Raw genomic sequence first — 23,055 nt, 5'->3', positions numbered from 1 at the left:
TTTTAGAAGTGAAATAGAACACTGTTCATATGATCTGTTGCAAGGGATCTAAGCTGAACACCAAAGGAAACTTGAGGAGCACTTCTAAGGGACTGACCGCTAAGAAGGAGTTTGTATGTAGTTTGTATGTAGTGATAGTACACCTAATGGAGGCTTCTGCTTAAAGTAATTTTGTTAATTTTAACCTTTTGCTGCCAGCCCGATGTGCGTGAGCTATCATATTATTAGGTCTCTTAATATGAATTGGATTGCTTCAAGTGAGCATACTGCTGATGTTATTAATATTGGATATTGATAATTGACCTATTGGTATGTTTTATGCTCATTTAAAACTTTTGATACATTTTAAGTGAATTGTCCGTTGTTGAATGGCCAATGCTAAATTGCATTGTGTTAGAGTCTTATTATGCATTATTGTAATTGTTCTATTGCGTTTAAATCATTTCCCCCCTATGAACTGGTTTAAGCACAATCAATTCAAATTTAGGCTTAAACTTTCACATCATCACAAAATAGTGCAATGATGAGGAAGACAGATATATTAAAACAAATGCTGTAAAAAAAAATAGAACAGCATTAAGCACAAATCAATAAAAATCTTAATTTAAATCTGGTAGTTAGCCTTTCAAATGTCATTATTACTCACTCAGCCTCACAGAGTTTCAAATCTTAGTTTGAAGGTAGCTATTCACCATAATACAATATATAAAATAAAATAAACATCACAAATATAATTAAGCTTTTTCAGCACTATAGTTTACAAGTGCCTTGTTGAACTTGGCTCCAGGTTAGTGTCTTTAAATCATTGCAGTATATAAACAAGCTAACAAATAGGAGGACACTCACACTTCAGAAATACACTTTCACAGCTCTAATGCAAATGATTTTAAAGAGATGTACATGGAGGTAGCACCAGGCCAGAAGTGGGTTTTTTTTGGTAGTTTCTGGTGGTCTTCTTCAGCGACCAATTCCATCAGGACCACTTTAAGAAGGAATTGGGAAGAACTGGACTAATTCCCATTCCGCCAACTGTCCTGCCGCCAAGTCCAATTGTTACACACATCATTCATCTGCAAGCTTCTTTTTTTATTGGTTATCACAAAGCCCATTCCTCTATGAGGCTGAATTTGGTCTGGGACCTCTAGTTGCTAGCTCCTACTCCAGCCCCAAGCACAACAGTGTACTGGCAAAACAGCACAGTTGTTGAGAGTTTGTTTTGAAATATTAATTTTAATCTGGATGCTGCTAGGCCTACATCACACCAAGAAGCTATGGTATGTTTTAAGCACATAACAGAGTTGCCGTGATGGATCAAAATAGACACTATGCCATGTTTGTGTTTCTCCTGTGGAAGTTGTTTGAACCTGAGTGCTTTTCATAGAAGCTCACTGAGAAGACGTTGGAAATCTGATTAGGATGGTAGAGAAGCAGCCATGTGATCTAAACAAAGTGGGAGCATGAAATGTTTTGGCAAACTGAGGCTGGAAGTGTGTCAACCATCCCTGTGTGTAAAACCATGTCTACAACAAGGTCCACATCATTCATTTTCTCCCCTCATGGGCGGATTATTGTAATTCACAGTCCGTGTTTATGTGGGTCCACCAATATAATAAGAAAATTGATGGGGGAAATTAATGGAAATGTCCAACCCCCTATTGCTGATTTATAGAAATGGGTAGTTCTTCCTAGGTAGGTGGTTGGGCTTTTCCTTTCCTACTGCTATCTGCCTCGTTTTGTTCATTTTGCATATATTAAGGAGTACTACAGGATCTAGTCTGCTGCTCTACGTTTCGTAACTGTGAATTTTTATTGCTCTATTTTGCTAGGAACTCATTTCACAACTAGATGGGCTGGAGGGAGATAGGAGTTATGTGACTGATTTGTCAATGTTCGACATTTGCTTAGCCACATGCAAATCCTATTATTATTATTATTATTATTATTATTAATACCCCACCCATCTGGCTGGGTTTCCCCAGCCACTCTGGATGGCTCCCAAGCCAATTACTAATCATTTAAACATATTATACCTGACTTTGTATTAATTCTGATCTATTCAATTCTCTATTTTCCATTTTCGGTGTAGATTCTTCATCATTCACAATCCCATTTTGTATCTTTTCAGTTTTTCATTTCCATCAAGCTTTGTATTTCAATAAACGAAGTAATTTGTTGCAGTTACATTCAGGAGTCTGTGGTTTTTGCTCAATGTGTGTAAGTTTTACTCCTTGGTCCATTGGGTTGCTATTAAGCAGGATCAAACCTTGAGTGGGATCCCATGAGTGTTAGTGCATTGTCCAGGATTCTGCAGTGTGTGTGCTGATACTGATTAGATCACCAGAATAACAATGGGGGGGATTATATGTGTGACTTCATCATTTGTGTACTTGGGCTAGATGCCACATTAACTGATGCTGTGGCATAAGCTCTTGCTTGCAGGTTCAATGAGACTGTCAAGACCCATAGCTTGACAGCTGCTCGGCTTGCTTTACATGACTCACAGACAGCACCAGAGGCCTCTGGGGGATATGAATCACCTCTTAGGGCATATCCACCCTGCCCCAAACCAGGAAGGAAGTCCTCCATCTTTATTCAGAGTGAATGACATCTCAGCTTCGGGATGTCTAGTCCTAAACTTCCTATTCCAAGAAGAATAAGAAGAGTTTGGATTTGATATCCTGCTTTATCACTACCCTAGGGAGTCTCATGAAGCTGAGGCTCCAGTACTTTGGCCACCTCATGAGAAGAGAAGACTCCCTGGAGAAGACACTGATGCTGGGAAAGATGGAGGGCACAAGGAGAAGGGGGCGACAGAGGATGAGATGGTTGGATAGTGTTTTCGAGGTTACCAGCATGAGTCTGACCAAACTGCGGGAGGCAGTGGAGGACAGAGGTGCCTGGCGTGCTCTGGTCCATGGGGTCACGAAGAGTCGGACACGACTAAACGACTAAACAACAAAGGGAGTCTCAAAGCGGCTAACAATCTCCTTTCCCTTCCTCCCCCACAACAAACACTCTGTGAGGTGAGTGGGGCTGAGAGACTTCAAAGAAGTGTGACTGGCCCAAGGTCACCCAGCAGCTACATGTGGAGGAGCGGAGACGTGAACCTGGTTCCCCAGATTACGAGTCTATTGCTCTTAACCACTACACCACACTGGCTCCAAATAAGAATTTGTCTTCAACAGGCTCTTCTGCCCGATCCTTCTCAGCTCTGCCTGCTTCCACTCCAAGAGCAGAAGTCTTGGCTTACAACATGACATTTTTAATGGTGATTAACAATAGGTAGGGCTGTTAAAAGGTCTGTACCCAGACCATCTAAAAACTCTACATCTGAAAAATATAATGTACTTTGGGCAATTTTAGTAAATTTGTATGGCTTCCAGCTCAGTACATTCTGCAATTGTATGCAGTCACTTGGCATTTTCTATTCTACTTTTGCAAAATTACATGGGCGAGGCAAAGAGCTATTATGCAGGGCATTGAAATAACACCTCCACTGGACATCTCATTCATTGGAGACATTTCCCATATACATGCAAACATACTTGGCATAACTATTAAGCACTAGAAAATTGCTGTTTTTAAAAAATAAAATAAAAGTTGAGGTAGCTGATTTTAGGGAACCATGCAGTATCACAGAATACCTACAAACGGTCCTGATAATAAGTGTAAACCCCCTGAATGCAAAATAAACTCCTATACTTTTAACGGTGCTTGCAGGGCTGCCTCAAGAAAGTTTAAATGAGTACAATACCCAGAAACTTGATGGATTGTGCCAAAACTCCTGTCAAGGCTTTCAACAATCCACTAAGAAAACACACGCTTTAATATTTACCACAAAGCATTTTTGCTATGTGCAACAGTGAATATTTTAACATTAAACTGAAGAAGAAGAAGAAATGCAAATTAGAATTGCCATCAGGAGAAGCAGTATGTATTTGAGTGCAATTCTTTTCCATTTGGATTAATGGGGATTTGGGGAGCATTTTAACGGTTCACACTTTAAAACACTACTGAGAGGGTGCTTTATTTTTTAAACACTGGAATGAAAGCCTTTACTTTGCTGTTTTAATTGTGCCAATTATGCTATTGTAAATTGACAAAGTAGCCCATTCGCTGAATGGCACTGACAGCAAGCCCCACATATACTATACTATACTATACTATACTATACTATACTATACTATACTATACTATACTGATTGGCAATGGCTCTCCAAACTGTCAGGCACAAATTGTATCCAACCAAGTCAGATGGGTGGGGTACAATTAATAAAATTATTTATGCATTTATGTAGTATTATTATTATTATTATTATTATTATTAACATGGACTGAATCTAGGACCTCTTTCATGCAAACAATGGGATCTACCACTGACCTATGGTAAAGGAGCAGGTAGGCAACCAGACTAGATTTACATTCAATCTGATCTAATAAGATACTTCTTATATTTTTATACCCTATTGTCCAAGAATGGGCACACTCTCCTCTGAATTCCCAGCCTATAGATTTAGATGCAACCTGCCAAGATCCATAGGGATTGAGCAGGTTAGGAATGAATGAAGTCAAGTTCTTAATCTCATTTGACATAAGCCAGACAACGTTTTTAACGTTAACTTTTGACTGATTTATCAAGGCTGCATAAATCCGGCAAAGTATCCCTGAAAGGATTGCATCCAAATTTCTGATCCATATATTCCTTCTGAAAAGGAAGGAAACTTCAAAAAGTGGTGCTTTTGGAGTTCGAAAAAGGAAAAGAACAAGTGGCTCGCACCTCCTGCTGATAAGAAGGGAAAGAAGTGGTTGGACGAAAAGGCTCTTGATTTTTGAGAATGACATTGATGTGCTCTTTAAGAATCTCCTTACTAAGCAGATAATGATGGGCTGAAAAGGCAGAAGGGAATCATGAGTGAAATTAAAAGTGAGGAACTTATTAATAGAGAAGGATGGGTCTTTAATATAACACACATCCCCCGCAAAACTAGCATTCTTTCCCCCTACAGCTTTTAATAATGGATTTCTTTGGAAGCAGAGATTTTCAGAAGTCCTGAATGGCACACAGATTTCTAGAATGGATCACCTCCCCAGGAATTGAGGCAAAGAATTAGCTTCAAAGTCAGCCAGACAGTTGAACAATGAGAAATTGCGGGGAATGGATGTAATGAGAAGAAAATAACTTGAGCAAATTATAATTGTAGAAGCTGCACGTTTTTGTCATTGGAGTTCAAGCCCAGCCTGTACAACCTGTGCACCTTCCTCTAAACCTAGGAATAACCCTTTCCACATGTACTGAACACTTGATAATTCTCTCTCCCTTTTGCAGTCCCACATAAAAGCAACATGATTTTTTTTAAAAGTTCCCGGTGAGTAGCCATGCCTGATGTCCAGGCCCGAGGCATTACACTGGTCGTCTCAAAATGCTGCAGGCTTCTCTCTAAATTCTTTATCGATTTTGCCAGAGGAGCAACCTCCAAACGAACTTTACATGTCACTTTTAGCACAGTCGAGCAAAAATCCCAACAGGATTTCTTTGGAAAGTCCTCCCAAGCAACAGTCAGGTGAAGTAACTTTCCCAGGACCATAGCTGTCAAGCGTCCCTTATTTGGCGGGACAGTCCCTTATCCCAGTGCCATGTCCCGCTGCTGTCCCTTATTGATGATGTCCCTTAAATAAGCTACTGAAGGTAATGGGGCCCTTTCTATGTCCAGCTGTCCTTTGTCAACAACAAATTGTTGCTGTTTTTTTGTGTTGAATATATGCTATATGGTAATTTATGGACCTAATACATATCTAAAGCCATTTGCATGCAACAAAATATGTATTTTATCAAAGTAATTGTTGATCCCTTATTTTGGCTGCTGATCCCTTATTTTCGAGGCAGCTGGTCCCTTATTTTCAAATCTGTAAGTTGACAGCTATGCCCAGGACCTGCTTCTATGAATGGGAAGCTGCACTACAGCTACAGGATAATGTTACCTTCTAGTAGGCACCATGCTGAATATGGGCCATATGAACTGTATCTTAAAAAGGCTGACTGCATCCAAGATGTGTCAGGAGGTCCAACACACAAGTAGGAATCTGATAGAGACACATGCCCGACTGGCATGTTCTCTCCCTCCTGGTCGGTCATTCAGAAGACTCAAAAACCTTCTCCAGCCAAACATCACAGCCACTAATGCCTCAGAGACATCAGCACACTTCAGGAACAGCAGAGTATGGGCAGTCAGTGTAACAGACTCAGTAGCGCAGCATTTTGGCTAAACTACTTTATTTACATATAATACACTCAGAGCATTCTAACTCAGCTCCTTCTTCTTCAGCATCAGACAGCAAAGAGAAAGGACAAAGGACAAAATCCTACATCATGGAAACACAGTAATAAAAACATCCTGTCTTTGTTACTTCCCACAATGTGGAGTGAAAATGTACACTGTCATGTGATAAAAACAATCCCATGACTGCAAGCATGGGAAAAGAATCCTAACAAGATGATGCTATTGGTGCAGGCCAGAGAGCCTTCTGGAGAGCTGTTTAAACAATCCCACCCTCCTCAATGTTACTCATGTTGCCATAGCTGCAGCAAAATACTTTTTGCACAGGGTGCTGTGTCTACAAAAACAAAACACGATAGTTCAATAACTGTTCAGCCTCTGAGCTTTGGTGTGATATAAGTGAAGAACAAATCGGATTATGCCTTCGAGGTAGTGGCTCAGCAGATACTGAAGTCCCTTCTCCAAAAACTCTGACAAACCTATTCTTTATTGGAAAGGGTCCCCCCCATAAGGCTTTATATTACTGATTATCTGCAGGCTCTTATACTTTGTATATGTGGGTGTTTAGCTGAGATTCCTGCATTGCAGGGGTCTGGAATAGATGGGCTTTAGGGTCCCTTTCAACTCTACAATTCTATGTTCATAATTGTCTGATATTGTTTTGTGATTTATTTACTTTTTAGTTTGCAGTTTTGTTATGCAAACTGACTTGGGGGAATCAAGGTTGGTCTATAAATGACTAAAACCAGCAAAAATAAATAAATGACAGCAACAGAAGGAGTGACAGAAAGGACAACCATGGCTTCAAGTTACAATAAAGGAGATTCTGACTAAACACCAGGAAGAATTTTCTGACACTAAGAGGTGTTCAACAGTTGAACAGTCTTCTTTGGGAGGTTAACAACTCTCCTTCCTTGAAGGTTTTTAAGCAGAGGGCTAGATGACCCCCCAACTCTACAATTCTATGATTATATGGCATTCTGAACATTCAAATTGTTCTCTGTGAGATTCTCTGTACAAGCACACATTCGAAACAATACCAGATGCAAAAAGATACATTCTAGGAAGCAACATGAATGCTTACACTGGTTCAGATGCTACAATAGGAAGATGTTGCCACAAAGGCCCTGGTTTGGTTCTTCTATGCTGTTATAGCAACTGTGTCAACATATACGGTTCCAGATAGAGATAAATTAGAAATATATATTGGAAGGAAATGTGCTTTCTTTTAAATGAGAATTACTGTACCTTTTATTTTGCACATAGTACATACTTATAATATAAAGCTTTTTCTATATTGGTAATTTCCTAAAAGATTAGTATCCATGCATGAACAATAATATAAATGACTTTACAAGTGGTCTTTTGCATAATAAAATTTGTGGATGTTAATCTTGTCCTGGGAAAGGGTCATTAGAAGAACACAAATATTATTGCAAGACTTTCAGGTAAAGGGGGAGAAAATCATATTGGCTTGTATACAATAAGTATGTTTATAATATCCTACTCTTTTAATGAGAGGGGCACAATATAGGCAAATTTAGGCACTTGTATAGGAATGCGGGTGGAGCTGTGGTCTAAACCCCAGAGCCTAGGGCTTGCCGATCAGCAGGTTGGCGGTTCGAATCCCTGCGATGCGGTGAGCTCCTGCTGTTCGGTCCCAGCTCCTGCCCACCTAGCAGTTTGAAAGCATGCCAGTGCAAGTAGATAAATAGGTACCTGGCGGGAAGATAAACGGTGTTTCCGTGCACTGCTCTGGTTTCGCCAGAAGCGGCTTAGTCATGCTGGCCACATGACCCAGAAAAGCTGTCTGCGGAGAAACGCCAGCTCCTTGGCCAATAGAGCGAGATGGATGTGCAACCTCAGAGTCGTCCGTGACTGGACCTAATGGTCAGGGGTACCTTTACCTAGGTACTTGGATATCCCTCCAATTTCAATTTCTTTGATCTGCTTTTTTGACAGGCTATATTCTACAGGGTATGGGCTGAAGACACATCAGGCCAACACCTTGAGTGAAACTAAGCAGGTAAGGCTCTGGTCACTGCTTGGATAGGTGACTGCCTGCAAACCCCATGTCTTGGGTTCCATGATGGAAGAAAGAAAGGTGAGCTCCAAATGTAAGAACATACATAAATAATAAATACATGTGGCAACATATATCCTGAGTTTTGATGATGTACCTACTCTTGGTAAGAAAGAAAGATAAGAGGACACTCACTCTAGAGACTCAAAGTGCCTTCACAATTATTTTATTCCCAGAAAGCAGTTCGGTTAATTCCAGGAACTCACAAAAAATAAATAAATACTGAGTTCTCTTATACCATTCCCAGAAAACCTACTTATAAAAGAATTGCTTTGAGGAATCATCTCTCTTTAAGGTAGGCACAAATATTTTGAAGGCAGGGGGTTTAATTATTCATTCGAAACATAAAGCAAATGACTCCCATCACTATTTATTAACAGCTCCATCTGAGAGACAAGTAACAGCTCTGCCATGGAGGAAGACAGAAGAAAATCAATTAGACTAATTAGGCAGCCAAGGGCCGAAAAATGAAGTCCAACAGGAAATTGTAAGTAAAGAACTTTATTAAAAGTGACCCAAGTCTCAGCCTATTGGTGGCACTTTGTATTCCTCTGTTTCAGTCCTAAACTTAAGACTCCATATGAGATTTGGAAGATTTAACATTTTAGATTATAGTAGAGATGTCCCCTCACCCACCAAACACACAGTTTCTTCTCTATATGCTCCTTATGCTTTTGTATGTAGGAAGAGATGCTGGAGGAATCCTCGGCATCCATATTATGAGTCAAACTTGCCTGATCTACATCTCCTGGATTAATTCACAGCTCAAACAAGTTCCTGCTCAGCATCCACACTCCCTGATAAAGTTCTGCTAAATGGTCTGAGCAGACTACATTTTGTATCTTTGGTGTTTTTAAAACAGCAATAGCCGATTGGAGCTCTTAGGAAGTAGGCTGAAAAGTGGGCCTTAAATGACACTGAAAATAACGTTGCGACGAAATTGTGTCCAAAATAGAGAATATTTGAAACACTTGAAAATACTCCATCTTTATACTGTGCTACCTTTCAAAGCTGTTACAATATAGAAATGTTGTGCTTCAAGACCCCCCAAGCCACCCCCAGGAGAATAAAGATACAAGGACACAGAATTTAGGTTAATGTTGATGGGCAAAATTTAAGCCACAACTTTATTGGTTAGAGAATGTGAGCGGTATTGGCTTAGGCATTGGCACCAACAGACTACATCTGACTCCTGCCCGCCTTGCAGGATGTCTGGAAGGGTAAACTACCAGTGGGGGAAGCCGATGCAGACTGACTCGACCCCCCCTCAAGTTTCCCGCTGGGGTCGTGACATGGTCCTAGCCCCTCCCCAGGCTTCGGACAAAATCCACACCCCCGGATTCCTTTAACGGAATACCCTTACGCATGGAGGGGCAGGTGATGGCCGCACCTCCTGAAATAGGAGCTTCTAGAGTCACGCCACAGTTTAAATTGGCCCCTGGCCATGCCCCCACAGCACTCTGATTGGCCGCCTGGCAAAAGGCGTAGCCGGGCCATCCTCAGCGTGACGCGGGATGCTATCCCACACCATGCTGAGGCAGGGGTGGGACCTACTGGCCCGAGCGCAACCTGGTCCCACTCAGAAGCGGAACCAATTTTTTTGTACCCCTTTCATGATTCCTTTTGGACTTACTTATCAGACTTCATTGTGTTTATATGTGTGTCATTTTGTATTTGTGCTGTAAACAGTCCTGTGATCTTTGAATTAAGGGTGGTATATAAATTTAATTAAGAATAAGGATAAAGAATGGTGACAGCAGTCACAAAATCAAAAGACACCTGCTTCTTGAGAGAAAGGCGATGACAAACCTAGACAGCATCTTAAAAAGCAGAGATATCACCTTGCCAACAAAGGTCCGTATTGTAAAAGCCATAGTTTTCCCAGTAGTGATGTATGGAAGTGAGAGCTGGACCATAAAGAAGGCTGATTGCCGAAGAATTGATGCTTTTGAATTATGGTGCTGGAGGAGACTCTTGAGAGTGCCATGGACTGCAAGAAGATCAAACCTATCCATTCTTAAGGAAATCAGCCCTGAGTGCTCACTGGAAGGACAGATCCTGAAGCTGAGACTCCAATACTTTGGCCACCTCATGAGAAGAGAAGACTCCCTGGAAAAGACCCTGATGCTGGGAAAGATTGAGGGCACAAGGAGAAGGGGACGACAGAGGACGAGATGTTTGGACAGTTTTCTCGAAGCCACGAACATGAGTTTGACCAAATTGTGGGAGGCAGTGGAAAACAGGAGGGCCTGGCATGCTCTGGTCCATGGGGTCACGAAGAGTCGGACATGACTAAACGACTAAACAACAACAACAAGGATAAAGAATAAGAATATATGGTAGAAAATGGCTGCCACTATAGACCAGTGGAAATGGTCTGAAACATTTTTTTTTTTTTTTTTGTGGGGAGGAGGTGACATTCATAAGGGGAACAGAATGGAAATAGACCAGTCCACCCAGCTCTATATGTACGCCACTAGAAGTTTTCAAATCTTGCACCCAGTTCTGTGAGCCTCATTCACAGGGTCATCATGGCAGCCTGTCAAAACAGAGTGCAACTACCCTCTGCTGTCTGAAAATACCTCTACAAATAGCCAGGGAGTGGTACTGCAGCTACTAAATCAGCAGAAGGCCTCAGTAAGCATATGCAGCAATTCACCTTTGGGGTACTGCCCCTACTGGCTTTTCTGCCTAACTTTCTGCTTTGCTTAGGGGCTTAGCAGCTTACAGGCCTGCTGACACATCTACTGTGCGGATCATTTATCTGTCAAGATCATCATTCTGCCTTATTCTCCTTTTCCAGACCACCAGCTTTGGCATTCTGATCCCAAAGCTGTTTTCTATAAAAAGTCAACAGCAGCAGCTGCTGCAATAACATTGTTAGCGAGGACAATTGATAGGACAGCTGGCCAGACAACATAACTGCTAAGTATCTCTTTTCCATAAGCTGTACTCATTTTTTAAAAAACAAACAAAACAAAAGCAAAACTGATCTTCAATCAGACTGAAGAACATTAGAGATATAGGTGTCCGCAAAAAGTTTTAGGATGGAAGAGGACATGCAAACTGAAGCTTGATCCAGGTAAGCTAGAAGTACTGATGGTAGGGAAATCTGCTTACTTGGATGAAGGTATGCTCCCAGGGATATATGGGGCTGTATCAGGTTCACAATCTGGGGAGTTCTCCAAAACTTCACTATAAATGAAAGCATCAGTTCCCAAGAATGCCTTGTATCAGTTGATTTGTTAGGACTGACTCTGTATGGAGAGAGAGGAACTTACTGTTGTCACTCATGCTCTAGTTACAACCACTCACTCACTGGATCATCACCTTGTCATGGTGAGTGTCTTTGAAAATTTTTACACATCACTTGGGAAGACAGGCGAACTAATGACAGTGTACTGGAAGAAACAAAGATCACCAGTGTCAAAGCAATGATCCTTCAACATCAACTTTGTAGGACTGGACATGTTGTGCAGATGCCTGATTATCGTCTTCCAAAGCAACTACTCTATTCCAAACTTAAAAATGGAAAGTGTAATGCTGGTGGTCATCAAAAGAGGTTTAAAGACTCTTTCAAGGCAAATCTTTTTTAAAAATGTAGTATAAACACCGACAACTGGGAAACACTGGCCTGTGAACACTCCAATTGGAGAACAGCCTTTACCAAAGGTGTCATGAGCTTTGAAGATGCTTCCACGGGCAGCAACAAAAAGAGGTGATGGTACTCCATACTGGTGAGTACCATCATGAGAAAGGACTGACTATAATACCATCTACATGCGGTTCCCTTTAAATACAGTTTGGTAGATTCAACTGGTGCCAAATACAGCTGTTTGGTTGCTAACACCTCTTCTGCACTGGTAACTCTAGTTACCAGCATATTACAAGGCATAATTTAAAGTGCTGGGGGATATCATTGAAACCCTAAGTGGTGTGGAACCTGGTTACACCTATATGAACCTGCCTGGAGCTGCATATTGGAGAAATATGCCTTCCTTGAAAGTCCATCATTAAGTTCATTCAGATTGGCAGGCACAAGAGAGAAGGCCTTTTCACTAGCTGCCCATCACTGTAGAACTTTATCCCATGTGGAATGAATCTAAATCTTAATTTGCTTGAATTCAAATGGGCTTTATAGAGATAGCAGTTCCAAGCTGCTTTGAATTGAATGAAGTTCAACTTTTATGATGTTGCAGGAGTATATGGTTTTCAGGGGTGGCATTCCAGAGGTTGATAAGAGTAGAACTCCAATCAGCCATGACCTCTAGGCTGTTGGAATCTGGAGGGGATGCAACATTAGGGCAGAAGCACAGGTTCCCCACACACAGTTCAATTGTTTTATATCTTATGTTTTGAATTTTTATTCTTTTCATTTTCTTTCAACCCAGGTTTGAACATGAAAGAAATGCAAGAAAAGAGGCGAGACAGGAGAGGGACACCAGTTCTTTAAGGCCAGAATGAAGTGGTGAGCTACCTTTGAAGGTGACCCAGAAACTACAATTAATCCAGAATGCGGAAGCTAGACTGGTGATTGGGAGTGGCCACCAAGACCACATAACACCGGTCCTGAAAGACCTACATTGGTTCCCAGTACGTTTCCAAGCATAATTCAAAGTGTTGGTGCTGACCTTTAAAGCCCTAAATGGACTCAGCCCAATATACCTGAAGGAGCACCTCCACCCCCATTGTTCAGCCCGGACACTGAGGTCCAGCTCCGAGGGCCTTCTGGCAGTTCCCTCACTGTGAGAAGAGAGATTACAGGGAACCAGATAGAGGGCCTTCTCGGTAGTGGTGCCCACCCTGTGGAACGCCCTCCCATCAGATGTCAAGGAAATAAACAACTATCTGGCTTTTAGAAGACATCTGAAGGCAGCTCTGTTTAGGGAAGTTTTTAATGTTTGATGTTTTATTGTGCTTTTAATATTATGTTGGGAGTCACCTAGAGTGGCTGGGGAAACCCAGTCAGTTGGGTGGGGTATAAATAAATTATTCTTATTATTCTTATTATTCGGCATTCATATTCTGGTGGAATGAGCCTGATCTCTCCTGTTTGATGTTCTTGCTGGAATAGCAGTTGGAGACGCTTTTGAACCCAGACAATCAATTGGGCCCATACTGTTGGGCTATTCAGTTTCTCTTGTAATGTCATCTCAGGACATTTCTCACCATAAGATCAGCAATGTAATTTTTGCTGAAAATGCCAAAATGGACTTTAAATATATGAAGAATTCTAAGTCCTCAGTTTGGTATATTAAAAATAAATCCGGCCATAAAAGAGCTGCTTATCTCTGGGAATTAACCTCCCCCCACCCTCGGTTACATATGCATTTACTAAGCTTAGATTTCAAACTATGCCCACAGAATATCTGACTAGGAAATTCTTTAATAAGCCAACAAATGACTGCCTTTGTGGCTGAGGATCAGGCCAGATTGAAGACATGAAGGCAGCACGCTCTATGTCCTCTATTGCCCTGTATACTACTCACCAAGGGAGTAATATCCCTCTTCCTTTCAGAATTTTCTAGAAGAGGAAACAAATAATTTCAAAATTAGATGGCTGCTGGGTGATCCATGCAAGTTTGTTACCTCTAGGTACAGGAATGAGGAATGCTACCTTCTTTGCAATATGGTTTGATTTTATTTGGTACGTCCAATTCATTGGACATGGCTTTCACTCATCAAGAATGCATGGAACACTGTGGAATGACACTTTCAAATTAATTGCTTTATCAACGATTGTGAAAATATGGAGCTGAACAGAAGCTATGTCTTATTAGGGGCAAATCCGCACTCTGGAAACGGAGACTGGCAGGGAGATGCATTCGTTATACTCATTATGTAATCCTGTTTAAATTTGAATTCAATAAAATATTATTATTATTTTTTTAAAAAAGAATACAGAAAGAAAGTACTCCTAGCCATGATGGCTATTTTCTACATCCATTTCCAGAGGCAATATGCCTCTTAATACCAGGTGCTAGGAATCACACATGGACAGAGTGATGTTGTGCTCACTGCCTTCGTCCTTCACACAGGCATTTGATTGGCCACTTTGAGAACAGAATGCCGGGCAAGATGGACCACTGCTGCAATCCAGAAGGCTTTTCATATGTTCTTATGTTGGCTGTGAGTCCTGGAAGACCTGCCCCCTGCCTTGCAGGCCTTTCCCCACTTAGTCTACCTAGGACCCTACCAGCCTGCAGACTGTCTTCCAGAGTGGTGCATGCTCTAGTTATCTCCCGCCTGGACTACTGCAATGCGCTCTACATGGGGCTACCTTTGAAGGTGACCCAGAAACTGCAATTAATTCAGAATGCAGCAGCTAGACTGGTGACTGGCTGCCGGGACCGCATAACACCGGTCCTGAGAGATCTGCATTGGCTCCCAATACATTTCCGAGCACAATTCAAAGTGTTGGTGCGGACCTTTAAAGCCCTAAACGGCCTCGGTCCAGTATAGCTGAAGGGCTGTTTCCACCCCCATCGTTCAGGGGTTCAGGGGACACTGAGATCCAGCACCGAGGGCCTTCTCATTGCGAGAAGTGAGGTTACAGGGAACCAGACAGAGGGCTTTCTCGGTAGTGGCGCCCGCCCTGTGGAACGCCCTCCCATCTTATTTTTAAAAGACATCTGAAGGCAGCCATGTATAGGGAAGTTTTTAATATTTAATGCTGTATTGTTTTTAACACTCGATTGGGAGCCGCCCAGAGTGGCTGGGGAGGCTCAGCCAGATGGGCGGGGTATAATAAATTATTATTATTATTATTATTATTATTATTATTATTATTATTATTGGCCTGGAGGACCGGGCCCTGGCTGACTTCAGCTAGAAAAGCTGTGTCTGTCGAAGAGGCCAGAGGCCATCTTGCCTGTGTCTTAGTGCAGACCCAGGTCATTGAGCCTGAGCTTCCACAGCTGCTGCGTGCCTTGAAACAGCATTGCCAGGATTGGCAGCAACAGCAGATGCGTCCGATGCTTAAGATTTTATTTCCTTGCCAATTGTGCTGTTTTAAGCATGCCTTTTATATTTGACTCCCTTTAGCAATGTTTTATTTTGAAACCTTTAAGTTTGGGGTTAGTTATGTTGCTTTGAATGTATACTTTATAGTGGACTTTCTTCAGTAAAGTTTTATTTGATATTTTAATGTGTTGTAAACAGCTTTGATATTTTTTCTTAAAAATATGAAGTGGCATAGAAAGGAGATTATTATTATTAATAATATTTAATAATGTTGCTTCTCTTCTGTGCCTTGAGAACATGTTCTGCTTGGCTACTGATAATCCAAGTGTTTTTCTCATGGCTCTGGGTGGTCATAGGCAACCATTTGAACATACATTTTATTACATCTGCTCCAATGTGTGGCAAATACATCGGTACCTCGGTTTTTTAACATCTCGGAAGTTGAACGTTTTGGTTTTCAAATGCCGAAAACCTGGAAGTAAATGCTTCCATTTTTGAATGCAGCCCGGAAGTCTAATGGCTTCCATTGAATTTCCCTCCCCTATTTTATCCATTAAATTTGCAGACTGCCCTTTGCTCCTTGGTTTTCGAATGTTGCAGAACTCGAATGATCTTCCAGAACAGATTATGCTCGAAAACCGAGGTTCCACTGTTCTTCTTATCACTTGGTGCAAAAACAAAGAATAACAAACCAAGCCATAAAATAAAAAATAAAATCTCAATCATCTGCATAGCGAATATCTTCATCTGCACTTGCCGCACAGCTTGATAAAGCTAACTTGGTTCATCTACACAACAGGACACCTGCAAACTAATTGGGCCATTGTACACACCTTATGTGGAAGTGAACAAGCACAGCAATTTCCTTGCTCATAGCAGGTTTTATCTTTTATGACATTACCATACCATTCACACTTCTCTTTCCTCCCTAGCCGGCATAAACAAATGTTGATGTTGTCTGCCACAACTGATGCATTAGCATGAACAATCATCATCGTTACCATCATTGTCATTCAGAGTGATGACAAACCATCAAGGTGCGTGTAGGCATCTCTCTCACATGCATATCATCAAAACGCTTATGAGAGGCCAGCAATTCAATTCACTCTGATATTCTCCCAAGGAGCTCTTACAGCTACATTTAAAGCTAACCAACCTTGGCCAGACAGCCCCTTGCTACTAAAACAGATAGAAAGAAGTAATGAGCCAATCAGGTACATTGCATAAACGCCCTTGGGAGGTTTGTGGGCTTCTAATTGTTCTCTATGAAGGGCCACCCTCATCACCCCTTTCACCACCAGGAAAGCATGAAAACCTGAGAGCAGGCAGGATTAAATTCCAGAACTGCTTTCTTCAGGAAGACCAGGAACGTCACTTCCCTCCCTGTTGCTACTCACTACTATGCAGCAAGCAGAAAATACTGATTTGGTTAGTCTAGCTCTCTTTTGTCTACTGACAGCTATGCTCTAAGGCAGGGGTCAGCAAACTAAGGCCCAGGCGCCAGATGCGGCCCCCAGGCTCGTAAATCCGGCCCACGGACCCTGCCACCTGCTCCGTCTGTCCCCGCGAGTTGCGGACGCCTCGCCACTTGGGGACTGACTTCCACAATGCTGGCACGGCTTCTGGGCAGGTGGTGACGCTGGCGCAGCTTCAGATTGGCTGCAGGAAGTTCCTGGGGCCAATCTGAAGCCTCATACCCACAGCTGAGGTAAACCCAGTGCGGCCATCGATGGAGAGGCTGGCGGGCTGGAGAGCGATGGGTCTGGGCCATGCTGTGGGCATCGTGATGGGTGCATTGCAGGGCCTCAGCCGGAGCTTAGCATGGCTGTTAGCCTGGTGCCCGGCTCGGCACTGCTGCTGGTGGCACGCTCAACGGCTGCTCTGGAGCAGCTGGAGGGTGAGTTGTGTGCCACCTGCCTAGTGCTCGGTGTACGTGGCCTGCCCACCAACCTGGCCTCAGACGATGGGCCACAGCACCTGGTGCATGCCACCTGGGAGCTCCGTGGGGACGGGCCAATAGAGCGACTGCTGCTCGCCAACCACGGCGGTGAGCGGGTGGTGCTGAGACACACTCCTGAGCATGTGCAGAGTGCATTCTTCCTCCAGGTCTGGAGGCAGCTGCGGGACCGGCTTGCAGGGTATTTATATTTTTCAAAATATAGTCCAGCCCCCCAAAGGGTCTGAGGGACAGTGGATCGGCCCCCTGATGAAAAAGTTTGCTGACCCCTGCTCTAAGGTGTGACTGGTTCCCCCCTGTTCTGCTACCTATGGCCCTTTTAAGTAGAGATGTCAGGGATAGAGGGGCATTAAGCGGAGGGGAGAAGGCGAGAGCATGATATTTCCCCCCACATCAGCATGAAGATGTAGTGGTGACAACAGCTTCTCATATTCTGCCCGCTCTGTAGTTGCAACGAAACATGGGATCCTTGCCAGTAAAGGAATATAATCAATAAACACACAAAATGTAACCGGCTGTACTTTTGAATAAATAAGGTATACTATTCATTGTATTAATTTGTAGATTTCAACAGAAGTCTCATAAAGTTCAATGAAAAAAGCAGAAGACCCAGTGGATCAGTTCATTCTCTAGTCAGTTCATACATAAGGTCCATACATGTATAATGTATAATGCAAATAAATACAATATCATAATCTCACACATTTTTACAGCAAAATTAATGTAAAAAACCATAAACAACTGCACATACCATATGTAATATTACAGGATATAATCCTGCTTTGTAACGGTTGCTGCTTACTGCAACCACTACTATGTTATAAGATCCACTATCCTGTAATATTACATATGGCATGTGCATTACCTAGAGCCTATTCTACTGATGAAGCCTAGGATGGCGAAACAAGGCTAATATTCCGGAAATCCTTGTCTGAGACTCTGTGAAAGGATTCTGTGGAACTGTAACAACTCTTCATGTGGATTATTGGACTCTTTGAACAGACAGGTGGAATAGATACTTATACATGTATGGACCTTATGCATGAACTGACTAGAGAATGAACTGGTCCACTGGGTCTTCTGCTTTTTTCATTGAACTTTATGAGACTTCTGTTGAAATCTACAAACTGATACAATGAATAGCGTACCTTATTTATTCAAAAGTACAGCCGGTTATGTCTTGTGTGTTTATTGAGTATGTTCCACGTAACCATAGTTTTGTTGTTGTTGTTTTAGTAAAGAAATATAAGGCAATCCTAAAGAAGCCAACAAGCTTCTATGAAGATGATGGGTAATATGTAGTAGCCTTCCAAATGACCCTGATGTCACAAACAGCGCAAAGGAACTAATGCACACCATTGCAAGCACATTGCTCTAGATATCTCAAAAAAAGCAAGCAAAACCACCTGCTAAATGACAGGAGAAAGCCCACAGATTCAAGCACACAGTAACACAAATCCCCATTTATTCTCCTTACCCATATCAGACATCTCTGGCACGGTAACGATGTAAGGTCCATCTGTAAATTTTGGTGCGTTGTCATTGATGTCTTGTACTTTAATGATAAACTCCGATTCAGGTTCAAGTGGCTTGTTTGTCCGTCTGTCGATGGCTTGCGCATGCAGCACATAGTGGGTCTTCTTTTCTCGGTCTAGGCTTTTGGTTGAATGGATGTCTCCCGTCGTGTCATCAATAATAAAGATAGTCCCAGCCCCTTCACCTGTAAGGATGTATTTGACTGATCCATCACCTTTGTCAGAATTGGAATGCAGCTGAAAAAGAAAATGAAAAAAAGAAAGGAAAATATGCAATACATGTAGTATAATACTACATTATTGTACAGGCTTGTTTGGTTGGTGAGGGAAAGCAATTGTGCCATCAGCACTGCTCAAGGGTAGGAACTGTCCAATTTTTGCTAGGATGGGCCTCCTGAACTGAAAGCAACCCCCATGAATTTGTCAGACCATCAGAAACACAACAAAGGCAAGTTCTCTGGCAGGGCTAAGTTTTGTCCTTAGGTTAGGCTAAAAAAAGGAGGTAAGCAAAGTAGCTAGATCACATAGCCTGTATAGACATACATACATCTTTCAAACATACAGTACATCTTTCAAGAGATGTATGAAAGAGATGAGCTCTTTAGAAATAGGGAATTATCCCAATGACACAGATGAGCATTATTTACGTGAGCTTACAAGTCCCTTCCCTACCAACGGACACTGCATATTGTATTGAAACTGTATGAGTGATGGAGAAGCACGGTGGCTTTGAGCTCAGCTCAGCTGAGATACAAACTGGGAAGGGCCAGAGAACAGCACGCACATGTCTCTCCACACCTCTCTAAGGATACAATGTTCAGACATGGAGTTGTATAGAAAAGGAGGTGCTTGGCAATATAAGATCACAGAAATAGGGGGGTTGAAGTGGAAGATCCTGGAAAACGACACAGTTGGCAGGATAATATCTTGAAGAGCAGAATGCCACACCAAAACCTTCCATTGTGGGTCCCACTTGTTGGTCACTAACAGTGATATAGTTCAGTACAGTGGTACCTCTGGTTACGTACTTAATTCGTTCCGGAGGTCTGTTCTTAACCTGAAACTGTTCTTAACCTGAAGCACCACTTTAGCTAATGGGGCCTCTTGTTGCCACCGCGCCATCAGGAGCAAGATTTCTGTTCTTATCCTGAAGCAAAGTTCTTAACCTGAAGCACTATTTCTGGGTTAGCAGAGTGTGTAACCTGAAGCGTATGTAACCCAAGGTACCACTGTAATACTAATGAGAAATTGTCAGAAGCAGATGTCTCTGTTTAAAGTCAACTCTTTCTGTGATCCTGAGTTCTAAAATGACCCATGGATTTATTCTAGACCAGTGTTTCCCAAACTTTGGTCTCCAGCTGTTTTTGAACAACAATTTCCACCATTCCTGAGCATTGGTCCTGCTCTAGGGAAGACGGGAGTTGTAGTTCAAAAACAGCTGGAGACCCAAGTTTGGGAAACCCTGATATAGATTATGAAACTTTGTTGTTGTTGTTGTCCTTACAAAAATTCTGTCCATGTAATAGAAGATCCCACACTTTGACATTACTTCTATCTTCTGGATTTTAAATGCTATGCCCCTCATTTTCCATGTGCATAGTCTTTTCCAGCAGCACAAAATTATGTGGGGAGGGGTCAGTGGTGCACCCTGGTTGGCCCTTTCAACATGTGGACCTCGTTCATATGTGATATTAGACACTTTCTGACACATGGGGATAGGCTAGAAAGACACAAGAAGAAGTAGGCAAAAGAAAGACTTTAGTACATTTAAGATAAATCCTGATGGTCTGCTTAACGTCCATTTTGTGCCATTTTTCCTGCCAAGAGTTTTCCCAGATAAGAACAAAATGTTGGCCGTATTAAGTCCTCAGTTCTCTGCGGGGGCTAAAGGGATCTCTGCCATTCCGGAGAAAGGTGAATGGTGTCAATTTTGTGTGATGTTTTAACTCAAAGCCTAAGATGTGAAATCTGTCAGAGTAATAAAATCTTTGCTACATTCCATGGCTGCAAATGCCCAAGTATGCTAAAATTGCCCAGGTAGCTGCTAATGGAAAACCTAAATAGGGGAGAGGAAGAGAGAAAAAGAGCAAACACCAGGCCTTAGGTTTGTAGATTCTGAGAACTTTTTGTCTTTGAATGTACTTTTTACACTCCAGTTGTAAAACAGCCGCTGAAAAAACGTGTGTGAGCTACCTCTGTTCCTTTCTCCTGATAAACTTTTCTTCAGTAAAATATACCGATTTTTGTTCTTGAATTTCTGAAGACAGTATCCAAACTCTGAAGCAGTAAGAGATTCTGTATGACTTTTTTTTATGTAACAAAATGATCATCTCAAGTGCTTCTCTGCATCCAAGGGTTAGCATTTTATCTTTCAATGGTGGTAAAATAGAAGAAAGATAATGTCAACAAAGGTGTTGCTATTATCAAGTTTTCACATTTTTCACCCTTTCTGCTATTTTTGTTGGGACCCAGTGGTGCTCCCACGAGCCTGCTGCTAATGTTCTGAAGCAAAAAGGAAGGATGGTTTGAAAGCTTTCTCTCTCTTTTTGACCTCAATGAATTCATTCCAACAGCTTTGCCCTCACAAAAGAACAATGGACAGCCAGTCAACCCATTTTCTGGTATACTTTGAAAGGGTTCTGGTGAGGGGGCACATCAAAGCAGTTTCTGACCATTTTTATTTATTTATTTATTTTGCTTTAAGGGTACTCACAAGCATGCTTCACTGTCTCTTTACCCATCCAACCCAAGTTACAGAATAGGGTTCTGATTTATAACCACTTTGCCATCCCCAGAACCACCAAGGGCCTTCAGGCTACCAGGCAAATGCATCAGCTGATCCTAGAACAGGCAGAGGTTCACTCAGTTTCCTAAGTGGTGGAGTCTTGGGCTTGAATTTAGGGGAGCCAGTGGACAAGCTGTTCTTTGGTTAGCTATCCGACCATCCCTTTATGCTATGCTCACCACTATCACTCGCCAGTCCCACATCAGGTAAGTAGGAAGAAGACTACCCTTGGAAGAATCATTTTGCTTCTCTTATTTTTCTCTGGACCATTCATTCCTCCAGTCACTTTTCCCTCTCCTCCATTTCTCTCTGATAAATCCTTTGTTCTTTCTGTGTTCCCAAGAAGCACCAGTTAGCTCATTCGGTTAGAGCAGGCTTCCTCAAACTCGGCTCTCCAGATGTTTTGAGACTACAGTTCCCATCATCCCTGACCACTGGTCCTGCTAGCTAGGGATCATGGGAGTTGTAGGCCAAAAACATCTGGAGGGCCGAGTTTGAGGAAACCTGGGTTACAGCATGGTACACATCAAAGTTGCAGGTTTGATCCAGGACCTTTCATTTCACCCCACTTATGGACTCCAGATCCCTCTGAGTTTCCTATTGTGGAAGTCATTTGGTGTGATGTTCCCTCTGTGAGGACTCTCTGTTCACTCCAGATAGCACCCACCACCTTCTCCTCCTTTGCTTATTCTCACCCCTCACATTATGGAAGCTATGGTTTCAATTCTAGCCTCATTGCCTTTCAGCCCTGCCTCCACAGTTGTGACTGCTGCCACTTCAGCTGTGGAGCAGTGCTCTACTCGTGCTAGGAAGGTAGTCCTCCACCCAACTGAAGCTGGCTGTGACAGCAGAGCTGGTTTCTGGGCTACTCCACTCCCACCGCAGCATGCCATATGGTTGAGGATTCAGTGTGCATGTGCTGGTGATGCAAGTTTTCAAACAGACCACCACCATCATCACTACCATTTGACAGGTGAACAATGGGCTGTGAGATGTTTAAGAGCAAAGCCACCCAAGCAAGCAGATGTGTTATGGATATGGTCTGAGAAGGCCCATGCAGACTTCAATATATGCTACACCAGTTCTAGGGACGCGGGTGGCGCTGTGCTCTAAACCACTAAGCCTTCTCGACTTGCCAATCAGATGGTCGGCAGTGCAAATCCCCACGGCGGGGTGAGTTCCCATTGCTCTGTCCCAGCTCCTGCTAACCTAGCACTTCGAAAGCACACCAGTGCAAGTAGATAAATAGGTACCACTCTGGCGGGAAGGTAAATGGTGTTTCCATGCGCTCTGGTTTCCGTCACAGTGTTCTGTTGTGCCAGAAGCAGTTTAGTCATGCTGGCCACATGACCCAGAAAGCTGTCTGTGGACAAACGCTGGCTCCCTCAGCCTGAAAGTGAGATGAGCGCCCCAACCCCATAGTCACATTTGACTGGATTTAACCATCCAGGGGTCCT

General features: G+C 42.5%; 1 protein-coding gene across 5 annotated transcripts in view; it reads right to left on the bottom strand.

Annotated features, from left to right (window-relative positions):
* The window catches only part of CDH18 (cadherin 18), a 625,894-nt gene that overhangs the window by 117,800 nt on the left and 485,039 nt on the right, over nt 1–23,055 (bottom strand). For all 5 annotated transcript variants that reach the window (XM_053397117.1, XM_053397113.1, XM_053397118.1 and 2 more), the window contains one exon: nt 18,756–19,050. In XM_053397117.1, coding sequence (XP_053253092.1) covers nt 18,756–19,050 — 295 coding nt within the window. The remainder of the gene's footprint in view (nt 1–18,755; nt 19,051–23,055) is intronic.

Source organism: Podarcis raffonei, chromosome 7 (assembly GCF_027172205.1).
Source record: "Podarcis raffonei isolate rPodRaf1 chromosome 7, rPodRaf1.pri, whole genome shotgun sequence".
Taxonomy (NCBI): domain Eukaryota; kingdom Metazoa; phylum Chordata; class Lepidosauria; order Squamata; family Lacertidae; genus Podarcis; species Podarcis raffonei.
Note: the sequence above shows the minus strand (reverse complement) of the source record. Positions and strands in the feature narration are given on the sequence as shown.